Source organism: Esox lucius, chromosome 5 (genome assembly GCF_011004845.1).
Source record: "Esox lucius isolate fEsoLuc1 chromosome 5, fEsoLuc1.pri, whole genome shotgun sequence".
Taxonomy (NCBI): Eukaryota; Metazoa; Chordata; class Actinopteri; order Esociformes; family Esocidae; genus Esox; species Esox lucius.
In genome coordinates this window covers 21986587-22005190 of record NC_047573.1, presented here as the reverse complement: position 1 = coordinate 22005190, position 18604 = coordinate 21986587, and the positions used below count along the sequence as shown (strand labels likewise).

Genomic DNA, 18604 nt, shown 5'->3' with positions numbered 1-18604 from the left:
TAATGGCATCTAAATGTATCCATCCTTTATTGAATATTATGTTCACGGTATGGTCTGAAACATCACAATATCATACTGGGAACTATCAGTACAAGGTGGAGGTATGGTGAAAACCCAGGATCAACCCCTGAACCCTTCATGACCCTCGTCACTCTGGTGACCCTGCAGAGGGGGCGGGGCTAAACCAGCCACACCTACACACATCATAATCATGTCATTATTCTCAAATACAGCACTTCTCATTAAAAAGGCTAAAATCAGGAATAAATAAAAGGTGGAAATTATCATTCTATATATATATCAATACTTGGAGATATACAAAAAAGGTAAATCAGGATGTACGACGTGGGCACTAAATCACAAAGTTAATTTCCAGCCCCCAAAACATAGGGATCAGTCATGTTTTTCAATCTTTATAGCTAGTAGTGACAGGGGGCGGCCTGGCAAATTGCTACAGTTGGAGAGGAAGTTGAGGGAGAAAAAACATGGTATTTATACAACCCCACCTGGAACTTTATATTCCAATGAAACAAAAACCAAACACGAGAGTTAACACCTGTCATCAAATAACCAGGGAAGAAGGCCTCCCCAAGCCCGTACCCAGCCCCGCACAGCCGGTCATCAAATAACCAGGGAAGGAAGGTCTCCCGAGCCCGTACCCAGCCCCGCACAGCCTTCCATCAAATAAGCAGGGGAAGAACGCATCCCGAGCCTGTACCCAGCCCCACTCAGCCTGTCATCAAATAACCAGGGGAAGAACGCCTCCCGAGCCCGTACCCAGCCCCGCTCAGCCTGTGCAGTGGAGTGCGAAGGTGAATTACATTCAAAGCAGCCGACCACCCCCTAAACCCAGTGTCTGCTATAGCTTAATATATACCCATTGATCGGGTGTACCCCCCGATCCTACCCCACATACCCCCTCACCTCCAACACAATACATGCACATCTAAAAAAAAATAATAATAATTGTATATCAACCCAAAAATATCAATAATCTCATGAAAATCAATGTTATTGCAAAAATAGAACCACACACAACATTCAAGTACCTAATCATCACATGGCACCCAAAGCTTGTGTACCAGATAATTGTTGCTAGGTCAGAAGCCCAGACAAAGAGCCAGCACCCCTCCCTCAGCCCTGCTCCGCTCGCTGGCATGGCAAATCACCCTCAGACTTCTTATTTCAACACATTTAATGTTTTGGTTTTTTTCATACAACCAATTTCTATAGAAATGTAGAGAATGCGGTGAAACAACAGGCATATTACACTATTAAACAGCATTTGAAAATGAAAATACAAAGGTGAACTCATAATTGCCTAGAAATCTCTAAACAAAAAAATAAAGAAAAACCACACATTTTATACAATATTACCTCCCCCCCCGCAAAAAGTCAAATAAAAGGCAAGTTGAAGCAAGAGTTTATCTGCATTTTAGGGAGACTGGAAGGAAGGAAGGAAGGAAGGACAGAAAACAGGCTAAATGAGTAAGAGGTGCAAAAAAGAAGAAATTAGTAGTGAGGCTTTGGCGGGCTGTTAGAATCCCTTTAGCCCATAACCTCAAGAGTCCTGGGGCGGCTGGTTTGTGCACGTGTGTAAATATCACATCACATCATACTTCATACCCTGTGACAGTTAAGATCTCTGCTTCACCCCGAAACCAGGCCGGCAACTTCCTCATGTTGACAGACACAGTAGACCATATCTGACACCTTGGATGACATCTCTCTCTTGTGTTTAGCATAAATCAAAAATATATACGGGTTTTATATATATTTTCAATTTGTCATGAACAACAGCAGGCTAGAAAGCTTATGGAGACACACACGTGAAATGCTTGTTGAGGCAGTCTGTCAATGCAAGGGTCAGCTGTCTCTCAGTGGGCTATTTTGTTGGTTGAAGAGAAAAGGAAAGGAAAAGTTGCAAAAATGCAGTTAGTCTCCCAACCCTTCTGAAAGAAGTAATGCCTTAGAATGCAGCTAGCCACACCTGTCCACGTTCGCCTTTTTCAATCTGAAGTCCCAGTGGCAAAGTCTGGCCACGCAGCCACAGGCCAAAAGAAGAGTCAGTGGCGGTCCCCGGCAGGGCCCCTTGTGTCTGGAAGCAGGGCCCAGGGGGGCCTTAGGGCCTGGTCAGTTAATGGCTGTTAGCCATCTCCTCCATCCTCAGCTTTGGGGATAAAGGCACCAGAGAGTGTACAGAGACCGGCCAAAAAAATGCCCCAACTAGGGCCATCGTCTCATATCTTCATCAGTCCACAAAAAGACAACAACCACAAAACAGCAAAGAAGGTGGAAGGGGGGTGGGGGTGGGTTGGGATGGGGGTGATCTTTATTTCTCTAATATATACTGTTTAAACTCTTTTCACTACCACGGTAGTATTTCTTCCAACTCCCCTTTGAATTTGTTTTTAATCACAAAAGATTTGAAATTGTTTTAGTTGGGTTGTGTGTTGACAGTTTTTAAATCTGCATTTATGGTCCAATTGATCTCTTGGTATCGCAGGAAAAATAAAAGGGACAAAGTGAGTTAAGATGTCTTGTGTATAAGGAACAGGCGGTTCTGCTGGGCAGCTACCAGGAGTCCTCAAGGTCTGCTCCATTCTGGAATAGGCAAAGTAAGACAAAATACACAGTGAGAAACTGCATGACCAGAAAAACCATAATACCTAACAACATGGAGTTGTTTACTTGACATGAATCCAAAATGCTCCCCTACACAACTGCTCTCCACTCCAAGGAGACCAGTAGTGATCACTCTCCAGATCACCAATCACCGCCGGCATATCCCCAAAATAAAGCCGCTGTCAAGTCAGATCAAGAATATGGCAAAACATTTTACCTGAAGGCAACACTACTGACGAGAAAAACAATTCTACAGCTAAGGTGATGGGAACACCACATTCATCTGTGCGTCGTCAACTTACCAAATGATACAGGAAGGCTGCATTAACCAGAGTGAACACACAGTTAATCTACAGGTCTACACCAGCAAACCCTGTGTGGATGAAGTGTGTACAGCAGAGTGTGTGGTGCCAGATTGTGTGCGCACGCATCCAAGTCCCACTACGCTACGGAAGTCTTATATTGTCATCTACGATGTCAGTATCAATGTAAGAGGCAAGCGAAACGAGTACAGGTGCTGGTCATAAAAATAGAATATCATCAAAAAGTTGATTTATTTCAGTAATTCCATTCAAAAAGTGGTAGAAAAAAAGTGTACAAGCAATAGGGAAAACCACACCCGGGAGAGGATTGTGAAACAAAACCCATTCAAAAATGTGGGGGAGATTCACAAAGAGTGGACTGCAGCTAGACTCAGTGCTTCAAGAACCACCACGCACAGACGTATGCAAGACATGGGTTTCAGCTGTCGCATTCCTTGTGTCAAGCCACTCTTGAACAAGACACAGCGTCAGAAGCATCTCGCCTGGGCTAAAGACAAAAAGGACTGGACTGCTGCTGAGTTATGTTCTCTGATGAAAGTACATTTTGCATTTCCTTTGGAAATCAAGGTCCCAGAGTCTGGAGGAAGAGAGGTGAGGCACAGAATCCACGTTGCTTGAAGTCCAGTGTAAAGTTTCCACAGACAGTGATGTTTTGGGGTGCCATGTCATCTGTGTTTTCTGAGGTCCAAGGTAAAAGGAGCTGTCGACCAGGAAGTTTTAGAGTACTTCATGCTTCCTGCTGCTGACCAACTTTATGGAGATGCAGATTTCATTTTCCAACAGGACTTGGCACCTGCAGACAGTGCCAAAGCTACCAGTACCTGCTTTAAGGACCATGGTATCCCTGTTCTTAATTGGCCAGCAAACTCGCCTGACCTTAACCCTATAGAAAATCTATGGGGTATTGTGAAGAGGAAGATGCGATACGCCAGACCCAACAATGCAGAAGAGCTGAAGGCCACTATCAGTGCAACCTGGGCTCTCATAACACCTGAGCAGTGCCACAGGCTGATCGACTCCATGCCACGCCGCATTGCTGCAGTAATTCAGGCAAAAGGAGCCCCAACTAAGTATTGAGTGCTGTACATGCTCACACTTTTCATATTCATACTTTTCAGTTGGCCAACATTGTCTTAATATTCACATTTTCTGAGATACTGAATTTGGGATTTTCATTAGTTGTCAGTTATAATCATCACAATTAAAAGAAATAAACATTTGAAATATATCAGTCTGTGTACAATTAATTAATATAATTCATTCATTGCAAAAAAAAGTAACTTTTTGAATGGAATTACTGAAATAAATCAACTTTTTGATGATATTCTAATTTTATGACCAGCACCTGTATATAGAGAGGGCAGTTGTGTGTTTGCTGGTTTAAACAGACAAACAGTCTTGATAAAGTCTTGGAAACTCTTTACAAAAGGCTAACCAAGCCACCTCCACATATCCATGTGCAAGTCCAAGAGCTCAACCCACGCTCCCAGAACACGGCGTCCATAACAACAGAGCGCAAAAGCATGTGTGCCATTTCACGAAAACCAATGGGTTGTCAGACTGAAACACACAAATCAATGATTCGGTAATCCAGTTCTAGAAGCCACTCAGGCACGCTCTGGAGGTCCTCAGGCCATATTTGTCCAAGTAGGTCAGGTGACACGGCTTAAACATCACACACATTACCGTAAAGCTCATGTGTACCACTGAGGAAATAAACATATCACAGCGGAGTCCATGGCATTGTGGCAGCTGGATGGAATAGACTAGTCACCCAAAGGATTATGGGTAATATCTGGGTGTTGATTGATGACACTATCTGTTATCTGTGAACTGATACTATCACAGTAGTTTGTAACTGGCAGTATCATTAGGAATAAGACTGATAGTGTGTCAGTATCATTGCACTGCATGCTTGTCAAAAAAAATGATATGGTATGAGTTTAGAAATGAATTGGTAAAATAATCCCATGGATGAACAGGTTTTTAGGTGTTTACAGTAGATCTGAATCACTATTGGATGACTGTAGTAGTGTGACTTCATCCCGGGAAGTTCTTCCCGGGGAGACCTTTCTAGGGCAGTAAGATTTGTTTCATACAATTGACCAGAAAGAGAGCAGAATGGTTTTTATGGTCCCAACAACACACACATTTGTCAACTTAAACGTAATCGCAGTTGTCCTTGATCGGTGGAGCCATTAAATAAAAATGTTTTTATCCTCGTTCTAAAAGACCACAAATCTGATGAGGCAGTACTTCCTGCTCTGCCACAGTCCCTCCACTCTGAGGGATTTCTAAACATCAGCCCAGCCGAAGAGATTATCATCCAAACTAACTTTATAATGCAAAACAACTTGTCTTGACAATTTCAAGGATTAATTTTTGGAATTGATGTTACAGTCTGGTATTGAACAATACATATTCCAACCAGAGTAGGCTGCTGCAGAACAGATTTGAAACAATCTCTGTGCCACTTCAGCCTCCACTTGAGTCTTCGCGCCACTGTACCTTGTGTGTCAATGCCTAAATAGTAAATTAAATAATGACTGAAGAATGTTTCATATATAAATCACGTTTGGACCGCAGGTTTAACAAGACCAAAGCGGTAAATAAGTTGATTCTATTTATTTGTGCTTTGCTTTTTGCTAAACACACAGTGGCTGTGGGAATTTACTTACTACTAAAAACTTGAATTTGCCGATTTTAAATTGTGTTGGATTTGTGTTTTTAATGACACAAATGTATCATTGCTAAGATTAATAATTAGGACATCAAGTCAAGTAGTTGTGCTAGGGTGAAACAGTTTTTCATAGCCACTGTTGTTCAACCTTTATAATCACTGCTTGTTCTTTGGGGTTAATGCTGGGTATCTATGAAGCACTAAACTACTGTTGCTGCATGTTTTTTTTTTATTGATTCTTAGCCCGTGTAGGGACTTTCTAAGACTGCATAAAGATATAAGCAGAAGAAAATCAACCTGTCCCCGAGGTTTCCTGACGGCTTTCGTTGCTTGTCCTGTTTCTGCCAGGCTGGTTCCAATCTACAGAAAATTGTATTATTTGGCCACAACAAACAACTTTCTAATGCCTTCACCATGGTGTAAGAAAACATTTTTCACAGTTAAGCAAATTAATTGCAGTCTCTTATTAAAAAAGCGGAAACAGAGGAATAGTTGACTATGTGAGATCATCCTTTGAGTAGTATGTTTCGTGCACCAGGTTCTTAGGCAGTGTCATGTTGTGAGAAGGGAAACGTACTGCAGGCAGGGCATGGATATGAAACAGGCTGACGAATGTACATAGACATTAGTGGGAATACATGTTGTGGAATACATGTGGGAACAAAAGAGCATTCTGAGAACTTACCCCATCCTCTTCCCTGTGGGGGTTCAGCCGGTTGTACACTGCTTCAATAACACTACGCCTGAGGGGTGACAACACACACTAAAGTGAACAACCCCTAGAAATCTACAGCTCCGGAAAAAAGTAAGAGACCACTGCACCTCTTTCTTTCCTTTCCAAAAACGTTGAAAATGAACGTTTTGAGTCTCTTGATTTTGTCCGGAGGTGTATAAGTAAAGCATCCAGGTTACTAATATAATAGATCTACCTAATCAAGTTTATCCATCTCTTACTCTGTGACCTGATCAAGTTTATCCATCTCTTACTCTGTGAGCTGACCCCTGTATTCTTTCTGTAAATCACTCCTCCCCAAAGAAAAAAAACGACCCAGACGCTTTGTGTCACTTGAGCCTAAACATTTTGTGTGCTGTTCAACAGAAAGGGAAGCCCTAACCCAGGTCAACACTGGTAATGTAAATCCTACAAGTGGCTCTTACTTGCTGGCGAGGCCTCCCCCTGGTGGCAGGTTGGGGATGCTCTCTGAGGACAGGTTTCTCATGACTGTCACCAGGTCCGGGATACCCTCCTCCCCTGACTTCTCAATGATCTCTGAGAGAGGAGATCACAAAGAGAAACCACAAAGAGACAGAGAGACAGATAAACAGAGAGAAAAAACCAAAAGAGGGATTGAGATTATTTCAAAGGCTAAAAGGTTGCTGCATTAAACCACAACTGCTGTCAGATGAGTCTGAGTTCATTCTGTGTGTTTGCTACAGACAGGAGAAAAAGGCAGAGATACGTTTGATAGGAGAGATGTGTGACAAGCAAGACAAAGGAAGGACAGTCAGAGTTATGAGGGGAAAAAGGAAGAAAGGAAAACCTGCCTGGTGAGCATGAGCCAGAGATAGAAAGTGATAGATCAGCGGTGCTAAAACCTGTGGGCTTGGAGGACAAAATCTAATCTCATCAGAGGCCCGAACATAGATAGATCTACTCAGAGATAGAACAGGTAAAAAAACGTTGCTCAGTTGACAGAGCACGAAGCCTCCAACACCGGGGTTGTCAGTTTCACTCTGGATAGGAGGTCCTGATAAAAAAAACAACTAAATATATCATTTTAAGAAACGTAATTTTCTTATAGGCTGTTTACATTCTCCCATACCCACTATTGGTCGTTAGTTCAATGCAAGGTTTGAGTTTGTGATGGAACGTCTAGTGAAGAGTCACCAGAAACACTATGAGACAGACAGGCAGGCGACAGAAGAGGCAGTAGAAGGACACCCGTGCAGCTCAGTCAGACTGGTTAGGCCTGGTGCCAGTTATACGTTCAGCCAGAACATTCCTCTCCACAGGACAGCATTCCTCTCCGCTCTGGGCCAGCTCCCTCAGGCCCTCCCAGAGCCCAGACAAATGTTGGTCTAACGTTGCACCAACTGTACTTCAACGCTAGAGAGAAGAGTTTACATCACCCCTGGAGACCTTAGAAAAACCCCAGTTTGTCAGGGTATGACACGGTCAAATGAAAGAGCAGAGGTGGATAAGAGAGAAAGTAGACCCGTGAGTTGGTTGGCTGTCTCGGCAAGACTGAGGAGAGCGAGCTGTAAACAGGTTGAGGAGCAGGAAAGCGTGACCGAGGCAGGGGAAGGGAGGGGCAGACAGCCGTCAGAGGGGGAATGTGGAATGGAAAAGTGGATCAGGACTTGAACCTGCTTTGGTGACAGCTGATAGGCCTACTGGACCTCAAAACACCATAATCAAGTCTACCTGGGCCCCTTTCAGCAGGGCACAATCACACAGGAAAGTATAACGTAGAAGAGGAAACCGTGTTCGCATTTCTGCCCTCTGTGATCCCTGGGCTGCCCAGATTGACCGTGATGACACATGGGTAAGTGGCGAAGGCGTTCCCGCCGTCCGGCCAACTGATGAGGCATAACAGCTTTACATTAACAGAGGGGGTTGTCCTGCCCTGCATCGGCTAAGGCTCCTTTATAATTGACCCCGGATTGCATCATAATAATATCATGTCCTTGCTCTGCCCGGTCATCTGCCGTCCAATCAGACCGCATGTTATCAACATCGTCAGCAGTTAAGAATAAGACAGTGCTCACAGTCAGCTTCAGTTTGCACCAACTCAGGGGTGTCCAGATTAAACATGTACCATCCTCCAATTAATTATCCAGAGTATTTGTAATGTAATGTTATAAATTAACACCCTCAAACACACACCAACTGATCATTTAAAAAATCCTGCAGCGTAACTTTAGCCTTTCTGTTTTCTCTGTTCACATCTCCCCAGTACTCTGGATTTCTCTGATTGATGGAAAATAATTCTAAAATCAAGGGCAGTTTTATTATATTTCTTCATATCAATATCATCAGCAGACAATTCTATAACTCAAACAAATCCTAATGTGATAAACCGTTCCCTTAAATTAAGGCCCCACTAAAATAGAAATGCAGCATGGAACAATTTCTGCGGGGATGTCAAGTGGATGGATGATCTTGGCAAAGGAGAAACGCTCCCTAACAGGAATGTAAACAGTATTGCCATGGAAAAGGCCAAGGAGCCTCCATTCCAGCCCATCAAACATGACCAGCATTATCTTCAGGACCTGATGTCATTATGTGAATACGCCTGCACGGTCCCACAGCCTAGCTGTCTGATCTGTTCCAGAGTTGGCACAGCTGACTAGGCTGACAGGGCATCATCAAGCACCTTGATTATTTAATCAGGTGTGGCTGTTCAGGGCTGGGGCAACAAATGGGAAATGTCAGGGGTCCCTTAGAAGGTCGAATCATTCTGTTTTAATACTGAATCTGACCAGCGCAGGCAGGAACTGGCAGCAGGAAACATTGAAGTACAGTGACCGGCCAGCAGGACAGCTCATGGTAGATCTCCTATTTTCCATAACTAACCTGCTCAACATAGCTTATTGACAATGTTCTGACGCCCCCATCCATCTTATCGTCAAAACCTTAGAGATTCATTTAAATCAACATTTATAAAAAGCCTTAATGGGGGGGGGGGGGGGGTACACAGTTGAATAAAAGGGTAATATAGAATGGGCCATGAGTCTGGGTGAAGAAAACAGGATGCAAGGGGAAGAGAGTCATGAATACAGCTTCTCACCTTCCACGCGTGTCTCCAGGAACTGATCGAGCTCCGCATCTTTTTTTACCGCCTCCTCTGACACTTTAGGGCAGTTTGGCAAGCAGACCAACACAACACTCATGTTATCCCGACTTCCCTGCAAAGTGAGGCGCAAGGGAGAGAGAGTCATTATGCATGTGTTGGAGCTAGGCTCTGTTAACTCTGACACTAACAAGAGAAATGAAGCTTGCATATTAACTTCCTTTAACTGCAATACAGGTGCTAAACCAACCAGACAGAAAATACAGACAACCACCATTTAGCCACTGTACCTTGTGCAGGCAGGTGTCCAGCACCTGGTTACAGACCTTCTCAAGGTCGTGGGACACCTCCAGACGGGACTTGACAAACTCACAAAGCTCCTCGTTGCTCATCACGTCCCAGATGCCGTCGCAGGCTAGAACCACGAACTCATCCTCCGGCGCCCTCGGGATTTCGAACACCTCCGGCTCCGGGGACACCAGCTGCTCGGTGGCACCCTTCCCGTCCACACACTTGTAGTCGTAGTCCCCGAGGGCCCGCGACACGGCCAGCGATCCATTGACCCTCTGGATCATCACCGAGCCACCGGCGTTTTGGATGCGCTCCTTCTCCCGCGGGTTGCACGGCTTGTGGTCCAGGGTGGAGAAGCACACGTGGGCGTTGCGGTACAGGACGGCCCGCGAGTCACCGCAGTTGATGAAGTAGAGGTGCTCCGGCGAGAGCAGCACCCCCACGGCCGTCGAGCCGCTGCGGTCCATACCGTTGCGCAGGTCAGTGAAGCTCCTCATGTGCTCGTCGATCTTCAGGAAGCCGGCACGGATCCCCGTCTTGACGGTCTCCACGGCCGGGGCTGGGTTGAGGCCCTCCGGGCCCGGGGGCCCCATGCTGTGGGCGATGATGTGCTCCAGCAGGTGTTTGGAGGCATAGTTGGCGACGCGCGAGCCGGCGTGGCCGTCGTATACCGCGAAGAAGGACCAGTCGTCCAGGCCGTGGGGGAGGCCCACCGTGGCCGTGTGGGCGTCCTCCATCTCCACCCGCCAGCCCTGCATGCTGCTCAGGCCGTAGCGGAGGCCGTTGCCCTCGCCATGGGCGTTGTGCTTCTCAGTCTTGGGCTTGTCCAGGAACGCCCCCATGGCTTAGGCCAGTGCCTGGGGACCCAAGGAGGGTGGGGGTGTAGATGAGAAGAGAGCAAATGAGAAGGAAGAAGACTGCTTTTGCCAATAAGAAAACATAATCAAACATTCCCGGGGATAGGAAAACTCTGTTCCCGGAGAAGTATGGGTTATGCAGGATCTGGATTTCAACAACCTTGAACCCTGTGTGTTGAATTCTCAAAGTCGGCAAAATTTTCTGTCCGGTGATTTACCAAATTCTACCAACCTGGCCTTCCAAGTCAGTTAAATCAACATCCTGCTTATACATTTACTACAACACTAAATATTAAATCTGTCAACAGAGATACATATCACAAACTATTGAGGATACAAACACAAAAACCAATGAGTTCCCATTGTGGTCCTTATAACCTGTGTCTCTCCAGGAATTAGGTTTCCAACCCCGGCCTATCATAACAGAGCAGCTGAAAAGCCTACAGATCGTATTCAACGTGTTAACAAAAGTTAAGTCCAACTATAATTGAAACAGACTAGAAAACTAATATAGCAGTCAACACAGGGTTTGTTTCCTGACGCCTCCCACAATGCATCTGCTGCGCTGTCTATGGAGATGGCATCTTCAGAACAATAACAAACACCCACACAATGGGATGAAAAAACACTGAGACATTGGCTTGGATACCAGACTGCATTCAGCGCAGAGACGTCTGAAATGTCAGAGAATGCTTCTTTTTAGCTCTGAGAGTATTACAGCCGCTTCAAAGGGAGACGCCACACAAGATGGTGAGGGTGACAGGGGAGACCAGTGTGTCAAATCCTACTGACACAGACTTCAAAAAGAACTAGAAAACTTTAACTGCAGATGACCTTATACAGTATAGTGTAATAATCTGTATTTTCTGTTAGTTGGCTGGCAGGCTGTCTGGGTGACTGAGTGGGTGTGTGGTTGGATAGTGGAACAGACACAGACTCCATTAGTGCTCGATGTAACACAGATTAAACTTCCCATGCACTCACATGACATATCTCCTAAAGCTCTGCAAGGGAGAGCGATAAATAGCACTGCCAGATTACGGGGTTTATGGTAAACCTTGACCTTAGCACCTTGCATTTGCACTTAGGAAAATGTCAACCTTAGTGTTGATGGTGGACAGGCTGCGAACGGGGCTTGCAGCTGTCGCTCATTTTCAATACGATTCTGCTAACTTGGTACTTTGTGCCCAACCAAAACGCGTCCCGGTGTGAATAGCTCCGTAGCATTCTCCCTATGTCTGGGCACACGGCTCTGAGGAGGGGGGGGTCCATCCTCTGGTTGTTGAGGAGTCGTCGTGTCTCGTCCCCACTGGGTCAAGGTGTAGCAGAATAGCAGTATGGAGTGTAACCAAAACCATGTGTTATTTATAGTGGTGTGTGTATGAGGGGCACGGCCACACACACACACACACGTATGGCTATCCTCATGAATAGAAATTGCATGCTCCCTTGCCCTAACCTTAACCCTAAACCCAACCCTAACATTAACCTTAACCTCAATAAAGTAATATTTATGCCTAAACTTTACCTAGATGTAATGCCTAACCTTAACCCTAAACTTAACCAACAATGCCTGGACCTTAAAGAAACCCCAATTATAACTATAAAATGAATTGTAAGTTTGACCCTAAACCCTGAGCCAGAAAAAGGTCCCCCATGAGTTAAATATTTTCTGGTTTTACTTTACTCATGGGGACATTTGGTCCCCATGAGTATAGTTAGACCAAACACACACACACACACACACACCCACACACATAAAAATAACCAGCCCTCAGATTTACCTTGATTTGCTATGACCGATATTGGAAGTCAGGAAGCCAAAAGAACCAGCAAGCATTTTTATAGGGATAAAATAAAAACACTAGACCTCCCATAGCAAAGAAGCTCATTCAAATATTGCTCTAGACTGGGACTTCACCATCCAGAAACCTTCCCAACACGTTTGAAATACACTCTGGTCTGACTAAGGCATACTTATTTAAAAATTTGTATCAATTATAAAAATACAAACATAAAAACAAAAACCTCCAGAATTAGCTCTTTAGAAGACTGAGGAAGGTTTACCAAAATGTTTACCTGGGCTTCGCAACTTTCATATTTATTTTGATCCTGACAAATTCCCCAGTCTCTGCCTATGGCAACCTGCCAAATGGCCTGTGGTACATTAACCTAATGCTAGAGAACAATGTAGGTTGTAGAAAAAGCAGAGCACCAAAGCAGCACCACATGTCACATGGGGCCCAATGTGTTTCCCCCCTCTCTCCTTTCCAATGTTGGATGGTCATGGATCATTGCAGGGCTGCAGAGGCTTATTGTTTTAAATTTAGTTTTAAAATGTGACTGGTTGGTATAGTCATAGCTTAGATGCATGCTACTATTTTGTGATCCAGCATCAAGGTCTATAATAAATCTATACATTTATTTGTCCTAATGAGAGAGAATAAACAGAATAAATAGTTGTAAAACAGATTAATTGAAAGGAAGTGCAAACAAACTATGGATTTCTGCTGGAAATGACCAAAGTTTAGGTAAAGTAAATTGACTTGCATGCACATCCTGCTTCAAGTCCCCCCACAGCAATTCAATTTGGGCTTGGCCATTCTATAACTCACCATTTCTTCATTTTGAGACATTCTGTTTTAGCTTTGCATGTGTGCTTTGGCCCAATGTTGGTTCAGCTTTTTGATGACCTCACATTCTTCTCAAGAATTCTCTGGTGGAATACTGAATTTATGTTTTACTCAATAATGGCAAGTTGGACAGGCAATGATGCAGCAAAGCAGCCCCAAAACATTAAGCCACCACCTCCATACTGTACAGTGGGTATGAGGTTCTTCAAAGGCAGTGTTTTGTTTTGGCCAAACATGGCACCTGGCAGCCAGACAAACAGCACCTTTGAATTATCTGTCCAGAGTAAATTCCAGTAGCTTTGGCATGACAAGTCACACAATTGCATTAATTTTGTGACTTGTAAAATTGGGTTACCTTTATCACTGAATGTGGTTGAATGTAGCTAAAATATTACAAAAATGTAACAAAAACAAGTGTGTAACAGTCCTTCACATCACACTCCTGCAAATTGACGGACAGTGTTCATTCTAGCCTACCACCGGCAACAGAAATCTGTAAGAAAGGCTAGTTCACAACCAAGTCTATTTGTGCCTGGGTCTAATGTTATTAACGGTCAGGTTCAGCCAAATGAGCTTAAAGCTGCTCTATTCATAATCATAGTCTGTTGACTGTCTATGGATATCTCAGGCCACTATGGAGAGCAGTGAGGAGAGGACCGTGTTTAACATCAATGGCTTTACAGTGTGTTGTGGGGGGGTAGAGACCTGGAAATGTTAATGTCGACCCACAACCCGAAGATAACATTCTTCAGTACTCTTCCGACGATGTCCAATGGTCTTTTGTCCAAAACATTAAAGCAAATTCAAAATGAGGTACTGCTATAGTCTACAAATTCAGATACTGTTAAGGTAGCTGGGCAGAGAAAACTGGGCCCAAACCAGCATAAAGACCAACGGACCAGTCCAAAGTATGTTATTAATTAAAGCTAGGTGAAGAGAAAAAATACATATTTCACTAAATCACTAAATACTTCCTTTAAGTCATTTGGATGGCACTGCCCATACGGGACAGTGCTCATGCAATTTAAGATAAATACTTGCTTCTCTATCCATTGGCTAGTTCTCAAGAGTATAAGGGGTTAACAGGGTGGATGGTAGCTGATCTGTCCTATCTGAAAACAAAATGGCGTTAAGACGTGTTAAGAGCTCTCGGCAGATAAGCGTTAGGCCATCTTACCGGTCTGGTAAGTGGCCTCATCATTCACTCATTCCTAGGAGCGGTCTGATTCATATTCCCGTTCTAGTTGTCCAGCCGTTGGGGCGTTCTGTATTTAGCCCAGATATGTTGTCACAACACACCTGAATGTGACTTTGGACAGAGCGCGAGAGAGAAAGCGAGAAAGAGATTGCCATGGTGAGTGGCCAGGCCAGTCATTGGTGACCTGCTGTCACTGCAGGCCAAAGGTGTTTGGTTGTGGCCAGAGCTTTACTCCTGCTTGTCCCGTTTTCAGCACAGGGATAAAAGGGAGAAGAGCAACCAGTACAAAGTCAGCCTCTCCTATAAACAACTAGAAGACACATTTACTATTTGCTGGACCTTCCACCTATTACAGAAAAGCGGTGGAAGGTCAACTTGAACAAAAGCCTTTTTCTTGTTGATTGAATGAAGGCTCATATGCATAAGGCGGACTACTACAAAGCAAGGTAGCTAAGGAGATGTCCATCCACAATCAGTGGGAGGTAACCGTTTGTGGACAAACATCCACAGAATCATCAGCGGCTTTGGAAGGTATTCACGGGTGAACCTTAGGCCTGTAACAATTATTTCATAGTTGTCACACTGCAAGTTCTTTTTGACCTGATCGCGGTTTCTTTGTTGCACTGTGATTGAAGTATTTCTGCCGGACCACGTAAGCGGAGCCTGCCAAGAACAGCGAATGTGACTAAGTGACTCTTGTTAAACAGCGTAGCAGTTTGAGACGCGGACTGACAAACAAGGCGACCCGCGTTCGAGCCTCGTCACATTTTAAAAAAATAATGCATTAGGATTTGTTCCGGACAGACAAAAACTTTGCTAGCTGCAACCTTTATTAGCAACTTTATAGTAAACCAAAAATAAAACTTTAAGGTTTTATATTGCGACTATTTCTAGTGGATTTTCAAGCTATGCATCCGTGCATGCTTTTTGAGGTAATATAAGGCTAGATCACAACCCCTTGGGCAGTAAAAAACTAGGGGTGTCCACGATTCTCTCGTCTTCTCACTTGACGGAAAAGTCAGTTATCACCTATATTGATTGTTATTGCATCAGTCATTCACGAATGAAAGAAAAACAAATGTTGTGTCATGAAATGAAATAGCTATTAGTCTATTACTGGCTAATAAGCTCTTAAAACAGCAAGTGGCAAAAGCCATACCGTTCATAGATGCTATTTGTGGTGGAGGTAAACTTAAGAAACTTTCCTTAGTTCAACACAACGCTTAATGGTGTCTAGCAAAATATTCCAACTTGACGTGTTGATAACGTGTGACAAAATGATGTAATGTCGAGACGCTATACCAACACTGGGCAAATGTACAGCTCTGTTGTTTTATGGTTAGAATCACAGCTTCACATGTGGGAGACCCAGGTTTGAATCCTGAGAGGGCGACAACATTCATCATCTCTAATCGCGGGCTGGCTGAACTAGGCTTGCCTGGTTCATTTCTGGTTTTTAAACCCTTTAGAAACCATAGTGGCCGTCAATGACCTTCCTTTAGAATGCTGTAGAGTCCGTGGGCGATTGGGTTTCTAACAATAACATTTGTGTAAATATCACAAAATAGTCCTGATAAAAACGTGTTACTGTATTCTCCGTGGATGCTGTCATTAATAAGAAACCAGAAATAAGGTATGCTGCCGTTTTTATCCCCACTAAAATAGGACTAGTGGCGTCCCTGCTTTCAATGCCTCGAGATGTGTGCCTATGCTTACTTTATGATCATGTTAGTCGTGCCAACCTCAAATGATTGCTTGCTCAATCTCGCCCAAAGAGACGCAACGGTTTCGTAATGCAAACTTAGATGCTCGTTCTAGTTTCTACCAATCAGTCATCAGGGTATTTGAGAAACTGTGTAGTGCCAAATGGGTGCTGCGCTCACAGAAGGAGGAGAAGGAAGAGCGAGAGGTCGATTTATTATTAAGTGTCTACAAAATGAGAAGGCGAATTCTATTTTTCGAAGTTACATGGATGTGGTGTCAAATTAAAGATTATGTGCTCTTTAAAACAGAGTTAACTTGTAATTTAATTTGTTCTTAGTTTTTGTGCTATATCTGTTTGAAATGTGAGAAGAAAAAAATATATACACTCACCTAAAGGATTATTAGGAACACCATACTAACACTGTGTTTGACCCCCTTTCGCCTTCAGAACTGCCTTAATTCTACGTGGCATTGATTCAACAAGGTGCTGAAAGCATTCTTTAGAAATGTTGGCCCATATTGATAGGATAGCATCTTGCAGTTGATGGAGATTTGTGGGATGCACATCCAGGGCACGAAGCTCCCGTTCCACCACATCCCAAAGATGCTCTATTGGGTTGAGATCTGGTGACTGTGGGGGCCATTTCAGTACAGCGAACTCATTGTCATGTTCAAGAAACCAATTTGAAATGATTTGAGCTTTGTGACATGGTGTATTATCCTGCTGGAAATAGCCATCAGAGGATGGGTACATGGTGGTCATAAAGGGATGGACATGGTCAGAAACAATGCTCAGGTAGGCTGTGGCATTTAAACGATGCCCAATTGGCACTAAGGGACCTAAAGTGAGCCAAGAAAACCTCCCCCACACCATTACACCACCACCACCAGCCTGCACAGTGGTAACAAGGCATGATGGATCCATGTTCTCATTCTGTTTACGCCAAATTCTGACTCTACCATCTGAATGTCTCAACAGAAATCGAGACTCATCAGACCAGGCAACATTCTTCCAGTCTTTAACTGTCTTTAAATTGTGCAAATTGTAGCCTCTATTTCCTATTTGTAGTGGAGATGAGTGGGACCCGGTGGGGTCTTCTGCTGTTGTAGCCCATCCGCCTCAAGGTTGTGCGTGTTGTGGCTTCACAAATGCTTTGGTGCATACCTGGGCTGTAACGAGTGGTTATTTCAGTCAAAGTTGCTCTTCTATCAGCTTGAATCAGTCGACCCATTCTCCTCTGACCTCTAGCATCAACAAGGCATTTTCGCCCACAGGACTGCCACATACTGGATGTTTTTCCGTTTTCACACAATTCTTTGTAAACCCTAGAAATGGTTGTGCATGAAAATCCCAGTAACTGAGCAGATTGTGAAATACGCAGACCGGCCCGTCTGGCACCAACAACCATGCCACGTTCAAAATTGTTTAAATCACTTTTCTTTCCCATTCTGACATTCAGTTTGGAGTTCAGGAGATTGTCTTGACCAGGACCACACCCATAAATGCATTGAAGCAACTGCCATGTGATTGGTTGATTAGATAATTGCATTAATGAGAAATAGAACAGGTGTTCCTAATAATCCTTTAGGTGAGTGTATATACAGCAGCATTCTAGAATTATATTGGGATCTAAAGGGTTAATGAGATGGGTCAAAGCATGGTCACACTAGTTCAGTCATCTAACACGTTTCCAATGTCCGCATGGACCCTGTAGCGTGACTGAACAAATTAACCAAGCTATTTGAAAATTTGACCAAAGAGACAATATTGTTAATCGCTATTATTTCTGAGACAGTTATACAGCAACATTTGGAATTGTTACAGCTCTAGTGAACCTACATGTTCAGACACCTTCACATTGTCCACATCTTGTGTCATAGACTTGAAGATTGAAGTCTTATTCCCTATATATGCCCCAGGACAGGGGTATTCAAATCTTACCCCACGAGGTCCCAAGCCTGCTGGTTTTCTGTTCCACCTCATTATTGCACCCACCTGGTGTCTCGCCCCTAGTCCCCGATTAGTGGGTTGCAAATAATTTTCTTTAGTGAAACTGGATTTGAGGTCCAGAGTTTAATACTCCAGGGGTATTGTGAGTACATTTTTGTCAAATGCTTTATTGGACAGAGACATACACTTAAGATAAAGGAGGGTTTTTAATGAAAGAGCAGTGAGTTGGATTCAAACACATACTGCAGCAGTACATGTTCATCTGAGGCAGGACCCAGCTAGACTATGGATACTTGTTTTGATAGATAGGTAAAAAAAACTAACTTTACCAAGCTCCAAATAGTTCCTGCCTAAGTCAAGCACTGAGTGTATGATGGCCTTTTCCAATTCTTCTTCAAGTCTAACAGAATAGCTCAGTGCTTAAGGAGCACCAACCCCCTCAAACACACGGTCCCTGACTACATCCTCAACAGCCCACTCAAGATCCCACGCTGACATTAGCATGACAGAAAACTAAGTCCCACTAAACCAGCACTGCTCATTGCTTA

The 18604-nt window shown here is 43.9% G+C and overlaps 1 protein-coding gene across 4 annotated transcripts in view; it reads right to left on the bottom strand.

The window, feature by feature from the left end:
- The window catches only part of ppm1ba (protein phosphatase, Mg2+/Mn2+ dependent, 1Ba), a 34987-nt gene continuing 16383 nt past the window's right edge, over positions 1 to 18604 (bottom strand). For 2 of the 4 annotated variants that reach the window (XM_010888771.5, XM_020046524.3), the window contains exons 2-7: positions 9713 to 10570; positions 9420 to 9537; positions 6787 to 6898; positions 6314 to 6371; positions 5926 to 5988; positions 1 to 2604 (exon numbers count right to left, since the gene is read on the bottom strand). In XM_010888771.5, the coding sequence (XP_010887073.1) occupies positions 2575 to 2604; positions 5926 to 5988; positions 6314 to 6371; positions 6787 to 6898; positions 9420 to 9537; positions 9713 to 10555 (1224 nt within the window). In that variant the 5' untranslated portion in view covers positions 10556 to 10570 and the 3' untranslated portion in view covers positions 1 to 2574. Of the gene's footprint in view, positions 2605 to 2927; positions 2945 to 5925; positions 5989 to 6313; positions 6372 to 6786; positions 6899 to 9419; positions 9538 to 9712; positions 10571 to 18604 lie in introns of all 4 variants that reach the window. The other 2 variants (XM_010888772.5, XM_010888773.5) reach the window with 2 other exon arrangements.